This window comes from Aquarana catesbeiana, linkage group LG07 (genome assembly GCF_042186555.1).
Source record: "Aquarana catesbeiana isolate 2022-GZ linkage group LG07, ASM4218655v1, whole genome shotgun sequence".
NCBI classification, from domain to species: Eukaryota; Metazoa; Chordata; class Amphibia; order Anura; family Ranidae; genus Aquarana; species Aquarana catesbeiana.
Window position 1 is genome coordinate 167,330,604 of NC_133330.1, and position 25,446 is coordinate 167,356,049.

Consider the following 25,446-nt stretch of genomic DNA (forward strand, 5'->3'; position numbering starts at 1 on the left):
ATGAGATCCCAGGGTTTTGGTGTAGGCAGAAGACACAGGTGAATTTGCCAGTCCCTCTGCCATCAGCCTGTAAAACTCTGTGAAAGGCTGAAAAGGACTGGGCAGTACAACCAGTCGTACTAATGTTTAGGGCAAAAAAAGGAGGTTCTGACCAGAAGTAGCAAAAAGGTATGCCACATCCCTTAATAACATGAACAAGAGCAAAATGTTCCCCTGGGGTGGGATTTTGGAGGCATTACCACAAAAAGTATATTGATAGTAAGAAATATTTTATTACAAAAACAGAAATATAACACACAATAATCAAAGTATACCATAACACATATAAAAATACAAATATAGAATTGCATCGGGAGTGCAGGTAACAACAAGAGGTGGTATATGTCACACACGACAATAAATGAAAACCAGACTGATATTATAAGATGGAGTGGGTCTCACTAAACCATGCAATAAGGTGTTCTCTAAAGTAAAATCTAGTAAATGCCCCCAATCCATCAGAGTATATTACCTATGGCAGCCAAGAGCGCAGCACTGGTGCACCGTCCACCTCCGATCACAAGATCAGAGTGGATGGGCTAAGGTATATATTCACAGTGGAGGCACTCCCAGCTGATTGTGATGACAATCAGCTGGGCGCCGTGTGTTCCCTGAGTTGTCTCCTCCCGTTCACCACAGCTGTCAAGCAGACAGCCTATGAAACGGCATCCCGTCCTCCTCGTCCAATCCTGGACCCCCTGGGAGTGGACCGCGCCGCGCCCCCCCACGCACGCCGGCCCCGGTTCCCCACCGCGCACGTGCGTTAACCAGACTGTAACGCACCGTCACGGGGGCAGACATAGGCTGTCTGCTTGACAGCTGTGGTGAACGGGAGGAGACAACTCAGGGAACACACGGCGCCCAGCTGATTGTCATCACAATCAGCTGGGAGTGCCTCCACTGTGAATATATACCTTAGCCCATCCACTCTGATCTTGTGATCGGAGGTGGACGGTGCACCAGTGCTGCGCTCTTGGCTGCCATAGGTAATATACTCTGATGGATTGGGGGCATTTACTAGATTTTACTTTGGAGAACACCTTATTGCATGGTTTAGTGAGACCCACTCCATCTTATAATATCAGTCTGGTTTTCATTTATTGTCGTGTGTGACATATACCACCTCTTGTTGTTACCTGCACTCCCGATGCAATTCTATATTTGTATTTTTATATGTGTTATGGTATACTTTGATTATTGTGTGTTATATTTCTGTTTTTGTAATAAAATATTTCTTACTATCAATATACTTTTTGTGGTAATGCCTCCAAAATCCCACCCCAGGGGAACATTTTGCTCTTGTTAATGTTTAGGGCAGTACATGCACAGAGATTTAAGCCCCAGAATGCAAGCAGTCTGCATTTCGAGCAATCATCCCTGAGCTGATACTGCCCTAAATGTTGGTACCATTTGGTGCATCATCCAGCTGTTGCAGTTGTCAGCTTCGCATAGAGATTTACAGGCTGTCAGCAGCAGGGCTGGATGGTGCACCTATGCCTCCTGCCCACAATAAAAAGTTAAGATCTCATGCACCGGGGCTAAAAGTCCAGTGTGCATGAGGCCAAAAGCATGGATGGATATGCCCACTATTTTCAGATCTGAATACTATCCTGTGCTTGAAACTACCTTCTTTTTCTTAACATGTTTATTCTGGCTATTGTGAAAAAAAATATGCAGCTATGTAAAAAAGTATCATTTTGTAGTTTGTCTTTATCCTTGCAGGGGAGTAAAGATTATGTAAAAATATCATGTAACAGTAGGCAGTGCCTTCAGCCAAGGACAGCTAAACCACTAAAAGTTACAGTAGATTGAGATAAAAAGACACCTGCAAAAAGAACATGTATGAGAAAAAAGGCCCATTATTAAAGCTTGCAAAGTAATGCCGTGTACACACGGCCGGACTTTTCGACCAAACTTGTCAAACGGAACAAATTAGTCGGACAATTCGACCGTGTGTGGGCTTCATCGGACCTGCAGCGGACCTTTTCTGTCGAAAATGTGACAGACTTTAGATTTGGAACATGTTTCAAACCTTTCGGACGGACTCGAGTCCGGTCGAAAAATCCGCTCGTCTGTATGCTAGTCCGACGGACAAAAACCGATGCTAGGGCAGCTATTGGCTACTGGCTATCAACTTCCTTATTTTAGTCCGGTCGTACGTCATCACGTACGAATCCGTCGGACTTTGGTGTGATCGTGTGTAGGCAAGTCCGTTCGTTCTAAAGCCCATTGGAAGTCCATCAAAAGTCCGTCGAAAGTCCGTAAGGAAAGACCGTCGGACCTTTGATGCCGAAAAGTCCGCCCATGTGTACACGGCATAAGGGTTTAGATTACTTGCAGTGTCTGATGCTTGGCACAGAAGCAAACCTTTTGTGATAAGTTTATGGACCTTGGATAAAACTCTAGCCACAATATTTTTTTCTGTTTTGGAATAAAGCAGGAAAGGATTAAGACCCCGGACAATTTTTGGAAAAATATAGAATTGCGCTACATATGAATATAGTGTATGAAATAAATGCACATTTACACACTAACCCAATGAGGCTAATGAAAACAAAACGCCAAACGGAACTCATAATACTTCAAATGTCATCATAGCACTTCCCAGCTCTTGGGAGGCTATGCATGGCATGTAAATACATAAAAGGCACTAATAGTGTAAAATCTTTAAATGTTATTATTGTTTTAAAAACACAATATTGCACTCACAATTATGTAGTAGAAAAAGCTCCTATATGTCTGGTGCGCCGGCCAGTAAGCACTCAGACAAGCCCGTCCTACTGGAATCATCAACAGCGATAAGAGGTGACGCAAGCGCGTTGCTCCGCCCTATGCGTTTCGTAATAGAAAGGGGCACGTGCCCCTTTAAAGGTTTTACACTATTAAAGGTTAAAGGTTTTACACTATTGCAGCCTTTCATGTCTTTACATGTCATGCATATCCTCCTATGAGCTGGGAAGTGCTATGATGACATTTGAAGTATTATGAGTTCCGTTTGGCGTTTTTGGAGACTTTATTATTATCGCCAACAAGTCCAGACCTTTGGCTGCATCTGATACGCCCTGGAAGGCAACCTTTAAACACAGTCTTCCCTTGATCCTCTGTAGTGGGGGGGGGGGGATCAAGGGGGATCTGGTAAGCAGCAACCCTCTATTCATTGGTGGTGGACCATACACAAGCTTTCCACATTATATTGGAAGTCTCACAATATATGGATGGACTTTATTATCACTTTAATTTAATATTTATAGTTCATGGGTGATATCGTCATTTAGGTCTTTTGGACACATTTTTTTCACATGTTTATTTAATGAATTGTGTATTGAATCAGTTTTCATCCAATTTTTTGTTTGTTTTGTTGTCATGTTATAATTTTTATTCACATTATACATGGTCATACAGTTAATAGCTTGTTATCACTAGTCTCATTGGGTTAGTGTGTGAAAGTGCATTTATTTCATACACTATATTTATATGTAGTGCGATTCTATATTTTTCCAATCTGATCACTGTATTTATGTTATGCATGAGAATTGCTGCTTTTATAGTTTTCTTCACAATAATTTTCCATACGGTATTTCACTAATACTCTTTTGATATTGGTACACGTGTTTATTCGTTTTTCACCATAGCGCAGTTTCTCTTTTTTTTTCCCTTTTTTATTTTCATCCCGGACAATTTTTACTGCTCTCATTGGGCCTCTTGTGTCCCAAAAAATAGAGCACACAGATGACATTAAAGAATAGGAAAATACTGGAATCCCAGTTTGTTATTGTTCGATCAAGGGGTTAATATGGCGCACAATGGATATAGCCGCGTACACATAACCAAAAAGGTGGGGGGAAGGGGGAGGGTTAGGGGTTCCTGAGAGGGGGAACTTGGTGATGATAGATGTGTTTCACAAGTTCAGGTATTAGCCCATGTAAGGATAAAATGATGCTGAGTAAAATGAAGGGCAGCCAGTCTATAAAAGCTAGAAGAAGCTCTGGAACAATAAAAAAGAAAGAAGAACGGCGCCCTCTAAGTGCAGCATGTATAAAAATATATTTATTACAATAGATTAAAAACACTCACATTTGAGTTGCTAAAAACCAGCATTTAAAGTGGATGTAAACCCAATGTCATCCTTTCTAAACTACTGTCATAGGGGTTATCTATAAGGATGTACATGCCTCCTGCATGTATCCTTACCTGTCAAATGTCTCCCCTCTGTCTGTTATGAGAGCCAAAAAACTGCAGATTCTGTGGGTGGGTCTGCTGTCTGGAGCTCGGTGGGTGGAGTCGTGATGTCAGTATACTCCCCGCCCACCTCTACACTCCCCTGTGTATTTCTAACACTGAACTTCTGCTATGATCTCTAACATCCAGTGAAAAGTCAGGAAAGACACCACATGACTTCAGCATGCCCAATCATGCTGAGGTGTGGAACAGCCAATCCTTGCAGAGCTGCTGAAGAAAGGAGTGGGGGAGGGAATTAAAAAATACTGCATGTGTCTTAACTTAGGCTGTCATTCACAGCAAGGGGGAGTATTTGACAAAGTTTTTCTCACTTTGTCAAGATTTTTCTCACTGAACAATAAAAGAGGATTGCTCAGAGATGGATTAACTCTGTGTGACAAGACTGGGCTCAAATGATAGGAAATCTTATACTCTACAGTATGATATCAAAAAACAAAAAAATGTTTTTTTTTGGGTTTACATCCACTTTAAAGTAGTTTCATCCGCCTGCTCCCGGGGGATGTGGGTGTCACGGGCCAGTGGAGGGGTCCTGGGATGTGAGTCCTGTGACCTGGGTCCTGGTGGCTGTTCCGGTGGTGCAGAGAGTCCTCAGAGCGGCTAAGATATAGGTCATGGATCCTCCATTAAGCGCCGTGCTGTCCTGAGTCTTTACTTCCGGGAGCGGGGTGAGGCGGGTGGTGTTTCGCGTTCAGAGCATGCGTGCTCCTTCATCAGGCTATGCTGGTGGCCATATTCAGTGTGGGAACTTATACCATAGGCACGGGGAAGGGTGGAGAGGTGATTGGATGGAGGGCAGGACTATGTATAGTGACTAGGCGTATCGGTAACCATGGAGATGGGGTGTACACAATAAGAAAGGAGAGTGATGGGGGACGGGGAGAGGGCGGGGAAGGGGTGGGGGGGGGGGGAGATGAATGTATTGTGAACGAGTATGTTTTGGTAAGAATATGTATATATGTGTGTATATAGATCGTGGGGTAAGGAGAATAGAAGTATATAATTATAGGGAGGTGGGCGGTATATATGGGGAGAATTGACGCTATGATGGTAATGGAAAAAAGACGCACAAGCTGGGGACAAAGAGGAAGGGGGAATGAGGGGATGTGTGCTTCCAGACGGGTATTAGGAATAAGAGTACAATCCAACCCGTAGCAATGGCCAATGCTCCTTACCCCACGATCTATATACACACATATATACATATTCTTACCAAAACATACTCGTTCACATTACATTCATCTCCTCCCCCTCCCCTTCCCCGTCCCCCCCCACTCTCTTTTCTTATTGTGTACACCCCATCTCCATGGTTACCGATACGCCCAGTCACTATACATAGTCCCGCCCTCCATGCAATCACCTCTCCACCCTTCCCTGTGCCTATGGTATAAGTTCCCACACTGAATATGGCCACCAGCAAAGCCTGATGAAGGAGCACGCATGCTCCGAACGCGAAGCACCGCCCGTCTCACCCCGCTCCCGGAAGTAAAGACGCAAGACAGCACGGCGCTCCACGGAGGATACATGACCTATATCCTAGCCGCCCGGAGGCTCCGAGGACCCTGGGCACCACCGGAACAGCCACCAGGACCCAGGTCACAGGACTCACATCCCAGGACCCCTCCACTGGCCCGTGACACCCACATCCCCCGGGAGCACGCGGATGAAACTACTTTAAATGCTGGTTTTTAGCAACTCAAATGTGAGTGTTTTTAATCTATTGTAATAAATATATTTTTATACATGCTGCACTTAGAGGGCGCCGTCATTCTTTATTTTTTAGTTTGTTATTGTTGTCTGTGACCTACTGGAGATTTTTCCTAACTACCTGTGGGGTGACAATATTGTCAGTGGGACAGAATAAAGGAGAATTTTTCCAATGAAGATATAGACAGCAATAACATAGTTGTGCATCCTTCCCCTATTCATAAATTAAAAAAATAAATAAATAAGAGATATGAGAAATATAAGATTAAATGAGACCAGACAAACTTTCCGACTACTAGCAAAAGCCTGGTCAGTCTTTATTTGTGGTATAAAGACAAACTGTAAAAGACATTTTTGCAATATTTTCTATATACATACCAAAATTCACCTTTAACCACCCGCAATCCTGCGGATGGGCAGCATGCACAGGTAAAATCGATGTATCCATACATCACTGCCTACTTCCGGTTTTGGGGCATGTGCATGTCCCTCCCGCTGTGAGTGTACACAGCGGGAGCCTGTCAGCAACTCCCAGCCAATTCACGGCTGGGACCCGCTGATCGGCTTTGTACAATAACAGCCCAGAGCTATCGCAGTCCCATTATGAGCACCATCACTGATCGCCACCATTAGTAGTAAAAGATAAGTAAATAAACAATTCTTAAAAAAATATATACAGTTGTGCTCATAAGTTTACACACCTGGCAGAATTTATGATTTCTTGGCCATTTTTCAGATAATATGAATGATAACACAAACTTTTCTTGCACTCGTGGTTAGTGTTTGGCTGAAGCCATTCATTATCAATCAACTGTGTTTACTGTTTTTAAATCATGACAACAGGAACTACTCAACTGACCCTGATCAAAAGTTTACATACCCCGGTAATTTTGGCCTGATAACATGCACACAAGTTGACACAAATGGGTTTGAATGGCTATTAAAGGTGACTATCCTCACTTGTGATCTGTTTGCATGCAATTTGTGTGTGTGTATAAAAGGTATATAAAAGGTATATAAAGTTTCTGGACTCCTGACAGACCCTTGCACCTTTCATCCAGTGCTGTACTGACGATTCTGAGTCATGGGGAAAGCAAAGAATTGTCAAAGGATCTGCGGGAAAAGGTAGTTGAACTGTATAAAACAGGAAAGGGATATACCAAGGAATGCTAATCAGCGGTGATCAAACTCTAATCAAGAAGTGGAAAATGAGGGGTTCTGTTGAAACCAAACCATGGTCAGATAGACCAACTAAAATTTCAGCCACAACTGCCAGGAAAATTGTTTGGGATGCAAAACAAAACCCAGAAATAACTTCAGGTGAAATACAGGACTCTCTGAAAACATGCGGTGTGGCCGTTTCAAGAGGCACAATAAGGAGGCACTTGAAGAAAGATGGGCTGCATGGTCGAGTCACCAGAAGAAAGCCATTACTACGCAAATGCCACAAAGTATCCCGCTTACGCCAAACAGCACAGAGACAAACCTCAAACCATCTGGCACAAAGTCATTCGGAATGATTAGACCAAAATTGAGCTTTTTGGCAACAACCATAAACGCAACATTTGGAGAGGAGTCAACAAGGCCTATGATGAAAGGTACACCATTCCTACTGTGAAACACGGGAGGTGGATCGCTGATGTTTTGGGGATGTGTGAGCTACAAAGGCACAGGGAATTTGGTCAAATTTGATGGCAAGATGAATGCAGTATGTTATCAAAAAATACTGGAGGAACATTTGCATTCAATCAGCCAGGAAGCTGCGCATGGGGTGTACTTGGACACTCCAACACAACAAAGATCCAAAACACAAAGCCAAGGTGACCTGTCATTGGCTACAGCAGAATAAAGTGAAGGTTCTGGAGTGGCCATCTCAGTCTCCTGACCTCAATATCAGTGAGCCACTCTGGGGAGATCTCAAACGTGCAGGTCATGAAAGACAGCCCAAGAATTTACAAGAACTGGGAGGCTTTATGCCAAGAGGAATGGGCAGCTTTACCATCTGAGAAGATAAGGAGCCTCATCCACAAATACCACAAAAGACTTCAAGCTGTCATTGATGTTAAAGGAGGCAATACACGGTATTAAGAACTGGGGTATGTAGACTTTTGAACAGGGTCAGTTGGGAAGTTTCTGTTGTAATTATGATTTAAAAAGAGTAAACACAGTTGATTGATAATAAATGGATTCAGCCAATGTGTTATCAATTCATATTCTCTGAAAAATGGTCAAGAAATCAAATTCTGCCAGAGTATGTAAACTACTGTATACACTAAACACACACATACACCATAGTTTGTAGGCACTATGACTTTCATGCAAACTAATCAATATTACATGTGTCAAAAAACATGTAGCAGAATACGTTTTTGACAAGATGTATGTAGAAATTTGATATTTATACTTCATTAAAATACCACTTACCATAGATAGATCACGGTTATTATTTTTTAGCTTCTCTTCCTGACGTTCTGTAAAAATGACAAACACATTTCTGTCACTAAAATTTATATGAAAAATGTCTGGTTAATCGATGCTTCAACGAGCAGGAAAAACAGACAGGGTGGCACTTCGGCACTGATTCACACAGGCAACAGTACAGAAACGGTTACACGAACATCATAATTATCCTTTTTCTTAATTTGGCAAAGATTTAACTTAGAAATAGTGGCGCTATAAATCACATCAATACATTGATACCACAAAATGTATAAATAAAAAGAATGAAATTAAGATGAAAATGGATGAAATGAATCATCCACTAGTGCTAGTAAACTCAAACAATGCATAAATATAGTGTCCGTGATAGTCCCAATAAAGTTCCCCCTCCAATGATGAACGGGAAACCATTAAACTAATAAACATAAATAAATTAGAAGATGAATAAGCGATAAAACAATATTGAATAATAATGTTGATAATGATGACAAAAGTCTGTGCAATCTTATATGGAAAAATGAAAAAAAAATTATAAAAAAAGTCCATGCAAAGTACTGTGTGTCAAAAGAGTGAATAAAGGAATCTTCCTATACAATAAAACTGTCTTCCACCACACCGACTGTGATCCTCTCTTATGGAGCCGCACTCACCCAAAAAATATTGCCTCGCACTCTCATGCTCAGCGTCTGGGCAGTAACACAGTCCCCCGGGGATAATCAAGATATGAGGAACTGTAATCAAGGCGAGTAAAGTTCTTCAATTTACAGCAATACTCATCGTGAGGAGAAGTATCCACACGAAAAGAAACAATGCTTTAATTTATCGCAGAGTTCAAGGACTATCTGACTGGGAAAGAAAGCTTCTTAAACGGCCATACACTGGATCGGCAGTAGTGGTGGCAGATCCTTTTGTTATTCTGAAGTAATAGCTGTTCGCTTGTCTGTCATGTTGTGCACTTAGTCACTGAATCTTAATGGGAGTGATTTCATAATATCTCAGCTACTGCTTTCTTTCCCAGGCAGATAGTCCTAGGACTCTGCGATAAATTAAAAGCATTGTTTCTTTTCATGTGGATAATTCTCCTCACGATGAGTATTGCTGTAAATTGAAGAACTTCATTGCCTTGATTACAGTTCCTCATATCTTGATTAGCCCGGGGGACTGTGTTACTGCCCAGACGCTGAGCATGAGAGTGCGAGGCAATATTTTTTGGTGAGTGCGGCTCCATAAGAGTGGATCACAATCACAGTCGGTGTGGTGGAAGACAGTTTTATTGTATAGGAAGATTCCTTTATTCACTCTTGACAGTACTTTGGACTTTTTTTATAATTTTTTTTCATTTTTCCATTTAAGATTGCATGGACTGTTGTCATCATTATCAACATTATTATTCAATATTGTTTTATATTCATCTTCTAATTTATTTATGTTTATTAGTTTAATGGTTTCCCGTTCATCATTGGAGGGGGAACTTTATTGGGACTATCACGGACACTATATTTATGCATTGTTTGAGTTTACTAGCACTAGTGGATGATTCATTTCATCCATTTTCATCTTAATTTCATTCTTTTTATTTATACATTTTGTGGTATCAATGTATTGATGTGATTTATAGAGAAACTATTTCTATTTTAAATTATCATTTACACACCATTTTATATAAGTTGGCAGCTTTATTTAATTTTAATCTTTTCGTATTGTACAGCAGCGCAGTGGTGGATTTTCAAGTTTTGTTGAGCGGCACTTGAACATCAATTTTTTAGTAAAGATTTAACTTAGTCTACTGCATTGGGGGAATTTTTCTTATGAAAGAAATAATGACTAAAAATCTAGACAAAGGAAGGATTCATTATGCCAGATACCATGGTGCTGATTTACAAATGGCAAAAAAGTTGTTCACTTTGCAAGGGAATTTTTCCTTAGCTTAGGGAATGAAGTGAAAAGCTACTTCACAAAGCATAATCAATCATCTGCAAGGAACATTAAAAAAAAAAAATTTAAAAGAAAAGCTAAGGGAAAATTCCTCTGCAAAGTGAACAGTTTATTCCCCTTTAGTATATCAACCCCCATGTCTCTAGCCTGAAAACACTGGTAAATTAACCAACCTTTAGGAATTTTAAAACCTCAGTAAAAAAAATAAGCAGAATAAAGCATCTGTGGAATTTACTTTTTCAGTGATAAAAAAAATTCTGGTACAAAAAAAAAAAAAAAAAAAAGTTTAAAATCAAAGTAGCCCTAGCATCAGCTATATTTTTCTCATGTTAAGTGTATGCATACCAAGTAATGTATAACACTTATTACCTCTTACAATGATCAAAGTGCTCCTGAAAATACTTAGTTTTTCTTTCTTTGTTCAGGTATTACTTGAGGTCAGCATGCACGTCAACTGAGAAGCGGTCTTAAAAATGATACAATTGTAGAATTCTGGGCTGTGTTCACAAGTCTGTGAAAGACAAAGTTCACCTCCTGCTGCCAAAATTCACCATGTGACTTGCTGCAGACTTAGGCCCCGTACATATGATCAGAATAGCATACAAAAAAATACCGCTTTCAACTTAATCGTATGATAATCTGATGGTTAGTACACAGCTTTCGTTCAAAATTTTCCAAAGGGACAAACACGAAAATTTTTCTCGTACGATAACAGATCGTATGATTTTCATCTAATCAGTACAGCTTTAGTCCGAAAATACAATACAATACAAGTAGATTACATCACTTCCAAATTTTTATTCTGTCGTACAAGAATTTTCGTCCTTTAGTAACCTATTCATTTTCAAAATGAGATTAGCATACACAAACAAATGAATAAAAACAGACGATCATTTATACGATAATCTCATTGTGTGAACTAGGCTTAAAAATGTTGCAGGCTGAACACTGGAGACAGTTGCTTAAGGAAATGCTTCCCCCTGTCAGCAACCAACTGATGACATTATTTCAGCCTAGGCAAAGCGACCTGACAGGGGCTTAGGGATGGTTTGTTAATTATAAACCTTTTTGTTTTTATATACAATTACTGTATAGACTGACGCTGAATTTTTTCATGAGCACAATGAGAGGCAAAGTTAAATATATCCAGCCAATCAAAGCCTGCAAAACATTATATAGTTTTCAGATACAAGATCTCAAAAAACAGCAGTGTTTAATGATTTTTTTTTTTTTTTTTTTTAAACGGTAGTTTTTTGAAGAAGGCATCTTGTATTAACTCATCAACATAGCATGAAAACAGTTATGCAAGAACTATACAATAGTTTCCTGAAAATTGTGTATTAATGGGCAGTATACCACAAAGTGGTAGAGTGCCTATAACAAGCTGTTATCAGAGGAGCAAAATATATTTTTTTTTTTATTCATCCTGTGTAAATTCTGCAATAAAGTATGTGAAATGCTGCTTGCAGATACTTGATATTGCAGGCACAATCTGGCTCCCATCAATGCAGTAAATCTCCAAGGGCTGTATGGCTCTCCAATGGTTTGCTACAGTTGATTATGCCAATAGAGCAAGTTGTCAATTTAAAAAAAGGGTGTGGAGATGTTGCTGGTGGAGCAGTAGCAATCAAAATATATTGGGAGTTATTTACTAAAACTGCATGGTGCAAAATCTGGTGCAGCTCTGCATAGAAACCAATCAGTTTTCAGGTTTTATTGTCAAAGCTTAAGGGATAAGTTTACCTTTGAGAACATGTTCCCACTGCTGCAGACTCTCTTCGACCTGACGCCTCTAGTGACAGTGAGCCAGGGGATCTTCTCGCGCCCCCAGCTCACTGTCACAATTTGAGTTCTGTGAATGGGAGAACTACAACTACCGACAAACTTTGCGGCTGTCAGCTTGTAGTTCTTAATGAACAACTAGGGTGCTGTTGAGTGCTCTAGGTAGCTCATTGATGCTTCCTGTCATTGTGTAACTGTCTGCTTTTATCAGAAGTACGAGTAGACGACTTACGGCTGACAGGCTGCAAGAGCCTGAAATTGCACCCACCCCACAAAGATGTGCATTTATTTTTTTTTACAAAAGGTGAACTTATACTTTATTTAACCGAGCTGAAGTTAGAAGCTGATTGGCTACCATGCGGAGCTGCACCAGATTCTGAGTGTTCCAGTTTTAGTAAATCCCCCATTATTTCTACTTTATAGTCTGTTAACTACTCAAATAAATAGTGCAGCGTTAGACATTTAAGTAATCATAGGGGTCCGCTTATAAAGTCTGCTGCGAAAAAAAAAAAAGTGTATTATTACAAGTAAATAAGAGCTATAAAAACTATAAAAAAACTCAAGTACCAAAGCAAAGTAAAGCCTGGTATACACGATTGGATTTTCGGCAGGGAATTGTGTGATGACTGTTGGCCAAAAATCCGACCGTTTGTACGCTCCATCAGACAATTGTTGTCAGACTTTCCGCCGACAAGTGGCTGGATTATAAATTTTCCGCGGACAACAGTCTGTTGTCGGATTTTCCCATCGTGTGTACACAAGTCCATCACAGAAAAGTCCAAAGTACAGACACGCATGCTCAGAATCAATGCTCAAACACATTAGCAGAAGGGGCCCAAAGGGTGGTGCACAAGAGCTGAAATTCCACATAGTATGTCACTACGTTCGTGTTTGTTGGCCGACAATTGTGTACCGTTTGTATGCAAGACAAGTTCACAGCACATGCCCTTCGGGCAAAAGTCTGGCGCTTTGTCTGCGAAAAATTTGATCGCGTGTACGAGGCTTTAGAGTGGAAGTTCAGGCAAAACATACCTAATGCTAAACCTGCTCTCTGACACATTCTAAACCTAATCTATCTAACCTGTAAAGCAAAAATCTCTATACTTTCCTATTCTGCAGCCGATCCTGTCCAGTCCCGGCTTCAGTGTGGAGGCAGGTGCAGGAGAGGCAGCTGACAATGTAAGCCCCATAGCAAGTCTATGGGTGACGTAATTTCCCAGCCGTTGGTCGGTCCTCTCCTACACACAGCCTCCGTCACTTAAAACCGGACTGGTTTGGCTGCAGAATAGGTAAGTACAGCGATTTTTGCTTTACAGGTTTAGATAGATTAGGTTTAGAATGTGGCAGAGAGCAGATTTAGAGTTAGTTAGTTTTTGCCTGGGGTTCAGTAAAGAAATCAATATCAAAATCTTAACAAGTTTCATACAGGCCACTAGAAGATATAATTACCTATTTTTTTCTTTTGTGTGCGTCCAGCAGATTCTGTTATAGCTTCCTTTTTCTTTTCCACTAAAAAAAAAATACATAAAATAAATAAATACATAAAAACAAAAAACCAAGTATCGCCCCAAATTGTATCATCATTAACCATCATTCAGCACAGTTTTAGCGTCAAAATATCTCTTGTACAGTACAACTTTTAAAAGGAAGCATTAACAAAATATATAAAATTCAGGGCAAGATGAAGATGAGATAAGATGAGACAGAAAGTTCACGTAGATGGATGATTAGCGCCAATCCAATCTGATGGTGTTCCACAAACTAGAGGTGCACCGAAATTTCGGCCACCAAAAATTATCGGCCGAAAATGGTGTTTTTTGATTCTTAAGCATCTGTGCATTGTCTACTGGATAAGTTAGGCCGTTATTCACATTCAAATTGCAGCGTCAACTGCTGGTATTTTTCATCTTTTTGGAGAATTTCTCCTCCAGGGGATAGAGAATTGCAATTTTCTTAGGAGGGAGAAAATGCTTATCCGGGTGATCCCATTCAGCAAAAATAAGCTGTTCTAGTAATGCATGTGCAGAAAAACGCATGAAAAGGTTGAGAAGGTTTTAAGGAACCCAAGGAAGAAACCAAACTTTCAGGAGACTCCGTTAGGGGTAGCATGAAAGTAGAACGACCCATCTCCGTAAGAGATTGTATCAGCAATTTCTCAGATTTGAGAGACCTAAAAAGGCTCATCTACCGTTGTTTCCTCTGCAGAGGAATCATCATCGGTTTGTTTTTCCTCCTGATTGACTGAGGGTAACACCTCATCCTGTGCCCACTGTTCCCCTTGCAAAGGTTATGAAGTGGGGGAGGGGGATCTAGCACGCTTCCTATCCATCTGAATGGAGGATGCGATTAAAGCCGCTAAGCTTTCTTCCAGACCCTGCAGGGAGGATGAAAGGACATCTTCAGTCACATATACAGGGGCTGAGATGTGAGAAGCAGATGCACCATCAATTTGTTCCAAATGGCTCACCCTGGCTTGCCATAACTGGTAATTCAGGCGAGGATGACAGCATGGAAATGCAACTCGGGATCCTAGCGCCTGGGGGTAAAATCTTTACTTATTTGGTTTTTGTGGTGTCTTTTTTGGTAGGCATAGTCCTAAGTACAAAAACAAAGACAATACACAAATTGCACTTAATCACTGAAAATAGTCATGACATTTAAAGCCGCTATAAAATTCAGCCTAGTGCTGGGAAAAAAAGTGTTGTTCCTGTATCAGGAATGCCAGTTTGCAACCCTCACATGTCTCACAGCTCGTGTCCTTGTGTTGCAGGCTGCTTGTTTTCTTCTCATCAGCCAAGGAGAGACTGTCACAGCTGTGTTGGAAGATGTGTCTCCAAATGTCCAGCTACAGGATAGCTCTTTAAAAAAAAAAAAGAGCTTTTATCTGAGACTTCAAGGGCAGTTCTTTGTGACCTATTGTGTTAATGCTACAGAATTTAGCCAACCAAACAAGTCACAATAAGTACTGTATGTATAAAACAATACTGGGAACCGTCGGGATCTCAGGCTTGCAAAACTGTTCTCATTTGATATTTTTTGAATGCTGTCTGCACCGCAATAAGCATTCCTTGTGTTCCTTCTCAGTCAGAACACACCGATCAGCAGCCGATCAAGAAAGGTTTTCCAACATGCCCGTTTGACAGACGTTTATCTAATGATCAACTTCTGTCGAACGTAGACAGCCATACATGGATTGAAATTGTTTGGTCACACAGAGTGCAACTCCATTGATCCAACACTCGTGCTTGTGGAGAGCTGGAAAAAAAATGCTGAAGGTGCATATCTTGTGTTGTGGTGCTTGTGTAGCCCATTCAAAATGAATGAGCAGCCTAACTGCAACACAGTAGCAACAGAAAATACCCTTAAAGGGGTTGTAAAGTCGTATAGTTTTCACCTTAATGCATTCTATGCATTAAGGTGAAAAACCTTTTGTGCTGCAGGTGCCTCCAGAGACCCCTCCTTTGTCTTACCTGAACCCGATCGTTCCAGCGATGTGCACAAGCCCAGCGACTCAAGCCGCTGTCTGGGGTCCTCATTGGATAAACTGATAGCAGGGGGAGCCATTGGCTCCCGCTGCTGTCAATTAAATCCAGTGACACAGGAACCACGGGCAGGGCCGAATCCTGTCTGTGTCAATGGACGCAGCAGTGGGACTCGTGAGCGCGCCCGCACAGGCGCCCCCAGGGAAAGCGTCTCTCCGTGGGGTCACCCTATGAAGAGGAGCAGCTAGGAACGACGCTGGGGCACCCCAGAATAAGAGGATCAGGGCCGCTCTGTGCAAAACCCTTGCACAGAGCAGGTAAGCTCTTATAATATTTGTTATAAAAACCAAAAAAAAACAAAAAACGAACCTTTACAATCACTTTGAAGCCCAACTCCAGGAAGTGCAAAAACGCCTCTCTCCATTCCAAGTTGTGGGCACTCTCTCGCCATCCTCATGTACAATATAGAACTTTTGTCCTTGCATTGGATTTGGCGATGTCAGCGTGTGATCGCTGGCCAGAGTGTCCTAGAGAAGAGGCTTCAAGGTACTGATCACACTGATGGAGGAAGCCTGCCTAAGCAAGGAATAAGGGAAGTATTACAGTTCCTCCTTAGGAACTGGTAAGAAACCTCCCCAACAAGAACACACACATCTTTAGAAGAGTGTGGGAGGGGTTAAAACTCCTGACATAATTATTAATGAACTCCTCAGACCCATAGGCAACATCACCCTCCATTTCTTGTACAGGTGTCAGAGACAGAAAAGGAAAATCCCCCAAATGGGATCACAGACACAAAAATCATAAGATGAGATTCATTTCAGCTTTTCCCAGCACTATGCAAAACTAAACCAAAAAAAAAAAAAAAAGAAGAAGAGGAGGAAGAGGAAGAGGAGGAAGAGGAGGAGGAGGAAGAGGAGGAGGAGGAAGAGGAGGAGGAGGAAGCCTTCAAGAACTTACATTTTTTACTTTGCTTCTCAACTTCAGCTTTTAATCTTTTGTACTTGTCCGTTCTGTAAACTAACACCCAAGTTATACCTAGAAGTCAAACACATAAAACAAAAGTGGATAAAGGAAACTATATACTGTAGACAGAGAAGCACAAATCTGAACTGTGTAATTAGACAGACCACCACAGAGCCCACACCAGTGAAATCAGCATATTGGGGGAGGGCAGGACTCCAGTATAGAGGGTGAAGGACAGGCCAGCTGCATTGAGACATCAACTTAAGCTCTCCCACTGCAGACATGAGGGCCCGTTCCCACTAACAAGCCCTGAAATTGGTTCTAGATTTTTTTTTTTTACCTTAAAAGGGGTTTGTAAACCATCATGGGCTTTCACCTAATGCATTCTATGCATTAGGGTGAAAAACCTTTTGAAGTTCTGCAGCCCCCCCCCCCCCCGTTTTACTTACCTGACACAGATCTTTCTCTGGCCGGAAACGAGCACACCATCTATAGCTGGTGTCTTGTGTCCTGATTAGATAGACTGATAGCACCGCAGCCATTAGCTCCCGCTGCTGTCAATCAAATCCAATGACGCGGCACAGAGTCCTGCATTTTGTGTGAATGGACACAGATGCGGGACTCGGGAGCATGCCAAGGAAAGCCCTTCTCCAATGTGGACACTCGATGTGGCGAGGAGCCGCCGGGGGACCCCAGAATAGGAAGTTCGGGGTCACTCTGTGCAAAACGAACTGCACAGTGGAGGCAAGTATGACATGTTTGTTATTTTTAGGAAAAACAAGGGTTTACAACCCTTTTAAAGTGGATGTAAACCCTCACATATACCCAGTGAAGTGAACAGCCTCAGATGATACACAGAGATGAAACAAATCCTCCTACAGGCTTTACATGTATACCTGCACTATTCCCCTTTCTACACCCTTTGAAAAGTGCAGATCATGTTAAAAATATTTCTTCATTATTCAGCAGTAAATAGGGGTGGGTGGAGACACTGTATGAGAGCTGATTGGAGGAAAGGGACCTCCACCACCACCCCCCTCCTCCATATAGGCCGAGGAAGCAGGGAACATGCAGAGCTGTATTCTGAATATATAGGCTCCCTGCTTATCTCCCTCCCAGATACATATTATCAGCTCATGTTATCTCATGTGTGGAGAAATGAAGCACCAGAGAGAGAAAGGTCACTTAGAGCTTTGGAGAGAGAAAAATAAACATTACAGATATATGTGCTTAGTTCAAATTTCATGAATGGGTTTTACAACCACTTTAACCACCGGAAGGATTTACCCCCTTAACAGCTTGCCGACCAGCCGCTGTCGTTATATGGCGGCAGGTCAGCTCTCCTGAAATCGCGTAGCTGTAAGGCAACTCGTGCAGGTGCGATAACAGGCAGCTCGTGCCCCCTGATGGAGCATGCCTGCCGGCGACCCGCGATCGCCTATTACAGAGGCAGAACGGGGAACTGCCTTTGTAAGCAAGGCGATTCCCTGTTCTGACAGGTGACATGACAGGGCTCTACTGTTCCCAGTGACTGGAAATAGTGATCTCTGTCATGTTCCAGTAAGCCCATCCCCCCACAGTTAGAACACACCTAGGGAACACATTAACCCCTTGATTGCCCCCTGGTGTTAACCCCTTCCCAGCCAGTGACATTTACCCAGTAATCAGTAGCTATTTATAGTACTGATCGCTGTATAAATGTCAATGGTCCCAAAAAAGTGTCAAAAGTGTCCGATCTGTCCGCCGCAATGTCACAGTCCCGCTAAAAATCACTGATCACTGCCATTACTAGTAAAAAAAAAATAAAAATAATAATACATGTCATAAATCTATCCCCTATTTTGTAGACGCTATAACTTTTGTGCAAACCAAATCAATATACGCCTATTGCAAATTTTTTTACCAAAAATATGTAGAATATATATCGGCCTAAACTGATGAATACATTTGTTTTTTTATATTTTTTTTTTTATATTAAAGCAAAAAGTAAAATTGTCGCTATTTGTTTATAGCGCAAAAAATAAAAAACGCAGAAGTGATCAAATACTACCAAAAGAAAGTTCTATTTGTGGGGAAAAAAAAAAAGGACACCAACTTTGTTTGGGTACAACGTCGCACAATCGTGCAATCATCAGTTAAAGCAACGCAGTGCCATATTGCAAAAAATGGCCCGGTCATTACGGGGCTGAAGTGGTTAAGGACCAGGTCCTTTTTTGGCGATACAACACTGCGTCGCTTTAACTGACAATTGCGCGGTCGTGTGGCGTTGTACCCAAACAAAATGCATGTCTTTGTTCCTCAGTTTAGGCCAACATGTATTCTACATATTTTTGGAAAAACAAAAAAAAAATAAAAATAAAAAAAATAAAAATCGCAATAAGCGTATATTGATGGTTTGCGCAAAAGCTATAGAATCTACAAAATAGAGGATAGATTTATGGCATTTTTATTTTTTACTAGTAGTGGCAGTGATCAGTGATTTTTAACGGGATTGCAGCGGACAGATCTGACACTTTTTTGAGACCAGCTATAAAAATGCACCAATTACTGTATAAATGACACTGGCAGGGAAGGGGTTAACACCTAGTGGTGATCAAGGGGTTAAATGTGTTCCCTAGGAGGTGTTTCTAACTGTGGGGGGATGGGCCTGACTGGAGGAGATCGCCGTTCCTGATCACTAGGAACAGACAATCTCTCTCTACACCCCTGTCAGAGTGGGGATCTGTTTGTTTACATTGACAGATCCCTGTTCTGGCTCTCTGTGTAGCCATCGCGGGTGGCCGGTGGAAATCACAGCCGCCTGTCATGCGCATCGGCGCAGTGCACGCGCCCACTGATTCTATTGCACGAACCGACGTACAGCTATGGTAACTTTCACAACAGAGCCAACCTGCCACAGTATGACGGCGGCTGGTCAGTAAGTGGTTAATGTAATCCCTGCATTAAGGTAAAACATGCCCCCTCACCTCCCCATATACTTTATCAATCCAGGACTATACCAGTCTGTAGCAGCCATAGTCTCTGTTGGCTCCTGCTGCTGTCAATCCAAATCCTGTGAGCACAGAGGAGGGTGGAGGGTTGGGGCTGAGCCCTACTGTGACTATGGATGCACACAGCCCGGATTGGGAACAAGCCTTCAGGTGTGCCCCCACAGCAAGTGGCTTGCTAATGGTTCATACAAGGAAGCGGCGGTTCGGGGCCACTCTGTGCAAGCGGGTAAGTACAACATTTCTTATGTTCCCAAACAAAAACAAAAAAAGCTTTACAATCACTTGAAATTGGCCATGAAGTGTTAGAACTTTAGCAGGTTCCTGAGGAATCTGCTCAGTGGGTAGCCCTGTTGGCTTTCTTTTGGACAAAATTCCTCATTTGAAAAATTGACAGTGTCAGCACACAGTCTGTGGACGGCGCTCTATGAGCGAAGAATGTATGATAAATCACATGAGTTCTAATAGAAGTCCATCCCCTGTCATTGCTTCCTCCTCTGATCTCTCGCCATCTTCGCACAACACTCACCCTCGGCGAGCAGCGCGGTGCACACAGAGATGAAGACGATCAGCACCGTGTCTGCAAACATCGTACTCATCTTGTCAGATCTCCTCTCAGCGCTGAACCCGTCCACCACCGTGCACCGGAAGCCAGTCAGCACTACGGCCCTGACGTCACCACGCCGAGCGGAAGACTGGCAGAGTGTGCCCGAAGGGGGAGGAGCCCTCCTGTACCTCATAGAAAAAGAACATGGTTCCGTTTCCTGTACATCTCAGGGAGTTATTCTCCTTGCGTAATATGTACCAATTTCCCAAACAGAAATAAAAGGAAACCTGTTATGAAAAAAGACATGGAGGCTGTCACTGTTCTTAAAAATAAAAGTTGTCTGGCTGTTATCCTATTCAGTGCGTCAATCATTACAGTAAAACTAAAAGCAAAACTTGAAATGAGAGGCAATCCCCTTCAAATGAACCACTTCAGCCCCAGGTCTATCCTTATTCCTGACTCTTCTTTTCTAATGTAAAAAGCATGCAAAAAATATTTGCTAGAAAACTACTTAGAACCTCCAAACATTATATCATTTTTAAGCAAAGGTCCTAGAAAATAAAATGGTGGGTGTCGTAATTTTTTATGTCACACGGTATTTGCGCAGCGATTTTTCGAATACATTTTTTTGTGGCAAAAATACACTTTAATGAATATGAATTCACAAAAACACAATGTAACACCCAGGGCCGCCATCAAGGGGGTAAGGCAGTACTCCTTAAGGGGCCCCATTGTGCCCAAGGGGCCCGTCCGGCCAGACCCGCTCCTTCTTCAGCAACACATGAAACTGTCATGCGCCAGCCGGGCCAACGCGGCACTCGCTATAGAGAAGGAGAGAGAAGTCTCGCTATAGGGAAAGAGAAGGGAGCTTAGTAGTCTCAGCCACTGATGTCAGTGTATCTCCCCCGCTCGCCCCCTCCTTTCTCCTGTCAGCAGTGGAAAAGAGAGAGCAGCTCTCACCTGGTTCGCTGCTTAGCTTGTTGCCCGGTCTGTTTCCCTCCCCATTGGCAACAGCAGAGCCAATCAGAAGTGACTAGGGTCTAGGAGAGCATCATGGGACATGTAGTCCCAGAAGATTGTCTGTCCCATTGTTGTGCACAGGCAGCAAACTTCAGCCCCCAGCATGCACTCTGCTTGGGGAGAGAGAGAGTCTGGAACCCAGGAAGAAGCTGAGGGAGTGATTGCTATAGGACACAGGAAAAAGAGAGGACTGTGCTGGAGGAGCCAGAGAGGGAGCCACGCTATATCATTGCCATCAGAGAGGGAGCCACGCTGTGCCCATGCCATCAGAGAGGGAGCCACGCTGTGCCCGTGCCATCAGAGAGGGATCCACGCTGTACCCGTGCCATCAGAGAAGGAGCCACGCCGTGCACGTGCCATCAGAAAGGGAGTCACGCTGTACCATTGCCATCAGAGAGGGAGCCACGCTGTGCCAGTGCCATCAGAGAGAGAGCCACGCCGTGACTGTGCCATCAGAGAAGGAGCCACGCTGTGCCCCTGCCATCAGAGAGGGAGCCAAGCTGTGCCAGTGCCATCAGAGAGAGAGAGCCACGCTGTGACTGTGCCATCAGAGAGGGAGCCACCGTGCCATCAGAGAGGGAGCCACGCTGTGCCCGTGACATCCGAGAGGGAGCCAGGCTGTACCATTGCCATCAGAGAGGGAGCCACGCTGTACCCATGCCATGAGAGAGGAAGCCACGCTGCCCAGCACCACCAGATAGGGAGAAAGACTGAGCCACTGCCATGGTACAGACATGCTACACTACTGACCAGAGTCGGCCTGGGCAACTCAGAGTGAGCGTCCAGCCAGAGGGATCACTGCTGCAGTTTCGCTGGGTCTGGTAAGAGGGCCTGTTGGCCGTTATCCATTACTGCTCCTAGGGACTGAGCAGGTTAGGCAATTCCTAATGGCTATCCTCTAGGCCCTTTTGACCGACATAATGCGTGCCAACGAGCTCCAATGCAGGACTGCCAGGCCGAAAAAATGGGGGGGGTGACACCATGTTTTGCCGCACCAGGTGACATCAACCCTAGTGACATCACTGCCCCCTCTGCTTTATATTTGGACTTTATTTAATATCCTTCTCCTTGGATGAGACACCTGAGGCTGCCAAGCTTGCATTGTGAAAATAGATGAGGATGATTCTGGGTTGCCCAGGCCATCTCTGGTCAGTAGTGTAGCATGTCTGTACCATGGCAGTGGCTCAGTCTTTCTCCCTATCTGGTGGTGCTGGGCAGCGTGGCTTCCTCTCTCATGGCATGGGTACAGCGTGGCTCCCTCTCTGATGGCACGGGCACAGCGTGGCTCCCTCTCTGATGGCACGGTCACAGCGTGGCTCTCTCTCTGATGGCACTGGCACAGCGTGGCTCCCTCTCTGATGGCAGGGGTACAGCGTGGCTCCCTCTCTGATGGCACGGGCACAGCGTGGCTCCCTCTCTGATGGCACGGTCACAGCGTGGCTCTCTCTCTGATGGCACTGGCACAGCGTGGCTCCCTCTCTGATGGCAATGGTACAGTGTGGCTCCCTTTCTGATGGCACATGCACAGCGCAGCTCCCTCTCTGATGGCACGGGCACAGCGTGGCTCCCTCTCTGATGGCACGGGCACAGCGTGGCTTCCTCTCTGATGGCACGGGCACAGCGTGGCTCCCTCTCTGATGGCAATGATATAGCATGGCTCCCTCTCTGACTTCCCCCAGCACAGTCCTCTCTTTTTCCTGTGTCCTATAGCAATCACTCCCTCAGCTTCTTCCTGGGTTCCAGACTCTCTCCCCAAGCAGAGTGCATGCTGGGGGCTGAAGTTTGCTGCCTGTGCACAACAACAATGGGGCAGACAATCTTCTAGGACTACATGTCCCATGATGCTCCCCTAGACCCTAGTCACTTCTGATTGGCTCTGCTGTGGCCAGTGGGGAGGGAAACAGACCAGGCAACAAGCTAAGTGGCGAACCAGCTGAGAGCTGCTCTCTCTTCTCTGCTGCTGACAGGAGAAAGGAGGGGGTGAGAGGGGGAGATACACTGACATCCCGGAGCTCACCTCTCTCCCTTGTCACATCACTGCTTGTATTCACTGGGGAGACTGAGCTGGGGAAAAGAGCCTGATTTATTGGTGGAAAGGGGGGGGTTGCAATTAGTGAAAGGCATCAGTGGCTCCGACTACTAAGCTCCCTTCTCCTTCCCTATAGCGAGACTTCTCTCTCCTTCTCTATAGCGAGCGCTGCGCAGGCCCGGCTGGCGCATGACAGTTTAATTTCATGTGTTGCTGAAGAAGGAGTGGGCCTGGCCGGACAGGCCCCTTGGGCACACTGGGGCCCCTTACAGGAGTACTGCCTGTACCCCCCTGGTGGCGACCCTGTTTATAGCGCTGATCAATGTAATAATGTCACTGGTCCCCAAAAAGTGTCATTTGGGGTGAGATTTGTCCGCCGCAATGTCGCAGTCCCGCTAAAGATCGAAGATCACTGCCATTACCAGTAATAACAATTGAAAAAAAATAAAAGTCCCTAAATCTATCCCATAGTTTGTAGACGTGATAACTTTTGTGCAAACCAAGCAATATATGCCTAGTGCGATTTTTTTTTTTTAACCAGTAGAAGAATATATATCAGCCTAAACTGATGAATAAATTTGTTTTTTATATGTTTTTTTCTGGATATATATTATAGCAGAAAGTAAAAAAAAAAAAAAAAATGTTTTTTTTTTTCAAAAATTGTCGGTCATTTTTTGTTTATAGTGCAAAAAATAAAAACCGCAGAGGTGATCAAATACCACCAAAAGAAAGCTCTATTTGTGGGAACAAAAGGACGTCAATTTTGTTTGGGTACAGCGTTGCACGACAACGCAATTATCAGTTAAAATCACGCAGTGCCGTATCGCAAAAAATGGCCTGGTCAGGAAAGGGGTAAATCCCTACGGGGCTGAAGTGATTAAAATAGTGCATGCTTGTGGAATGGCAACAAACTAGGGTAGTTAAAGCGGACATTTACCTATAACAACTTGATAAAAAAAGAATATTCTTTAGTAAGGAACATAGATTCCACATTACTAATTTTGCTACCAACATTAGTGGGTGCTGTGAATTGCCTCCAGTATGCTCCTGATTCTTCTTGCTGGAGGCTACTATTTTCCTGAAGACCCTGAACAGCAGTAAATCATAAAGCAGAACTAAACCTATCGATTTAACAGTTTCAAAAAATTGTTACATTATACCCATGTTATTATCAGTTAAAGGTCAACTGTGTTCCTAGGTGTGTGTAGCCATGATATTCCACCCATAATCCCCATGCAGAAATATTATTATATGCATATTTTTACCAGAAACATGTTAAATGTGTTCCTTAGAATGTGTAATCATGATATTCCACCCATAATCACCATGTAGAAAAATAATTATACATATATTTTTTATCAGAAATAGGTACAATTTTCTCCTTGGAATGTTTAGCCATGCTATACCCCTCATAATCCCCATGTAGAAAAATAATTACTAATAATTGTACAGCTGCAAGTATATAAATCAGCAAGTGAACAGTAAGTGCCGGTTCACACAGGGGCGACTTGTCAGGCGACCTAGTCGCCTGACAAGTCGCCTCCCATTCTGTGCTACGGAACCGTTCTAATAGGAGCGACGCAAGTCGCTCCGACTTAGAAAAAGGTTCCTGTACTACTTTGGGGGCGACTTGCATAGACCTATGCAGAAGTCGTTTTGCAAGTCGCCTCGGAAGTCGAGGCGACCTGCAAGTCGTGCCGCCCCTGTGTGAACCGGCACTTAAACATTAGCAACTGCTTCTTGCAACATAGTATCAAGCACTGCAGAAAAGAATAACATATTTTGAGTAACAACAGAGTCATTACCATATATACTGTAGTATCTCATATCCCCTCACATTTTTGTAGATATTTTATTATATCTTTTCATGTGACAACACGGAAGAATTTACACTTTGCTACAATGTAAAGTAGTGAGTGTACAGCTTGTATAACAGTGTAAATTTGCTGTCCCCTCAAAATAACTCAACACACAGCCATTAATGTCTAAACCACTGGCAACAAAAGTGAGTACACCCCTAAGTGAAAATTTGCAAATTCGGCCCAATTAGCTATTTTCCCTCCCTGGTGTCATGTGCCTCATTAGTGTTACAGGGTCTCAGGTGTGAATGGGGAGCAGGTGTGTTAAATTTGGTGTTATCGCTCTCACTCTGTCATACTGGTCACTGGAAGTTTAACATGACACCTCATGGCAAAGAACTCTCTGAGGATCTGAAAAAAAAGAATTGTTGCTCTACATAAAGATGGCCTAGGCTATAAGATTGCCAAGACCCTGAAA

General features: G+C 43.1%; 1 protein-coding gene across 1 annotated transcript in view; it reads right to left on the bottom strand.

Moving 5' to 3' along the window:
- Positions 1 to 20,300, bottom strand: part of TMCO1 (transmembrane and coiled-coil domains 1) — a 38,449-nt gene extending 18,149 nt beyond the window's left edge. Inside the window, exons 1-4 of the mRNA XM_073592858.1 lie at positions 20,103 to 20,300; positions 16,581 to 16,658; positions 13,588 to 13,647; positions 8,407 to 8,453 (exon numbers count right to left, since the gene is read on the bottom strand). Coding sequence (XP_073448959.1) covers positions 8,407 to 8,453; positions 13,588 to 13,647; positions 16,581 to 16,658; positions 20,103 to 20,172 — 255 coding nt within the window. The 5' untranslated portion in view covers positions 20,173 to 20,300. The remainder of the gene's footprint in view (positions 1 to 8,406; positions 8,454 to 13,587; positions 13,648 to 16,580; positions 16,659 to 20,102) is intronic.
- Between the last annotated feature and the right edge of the window lie 5,146 nt (positions 20,301 to 25,446).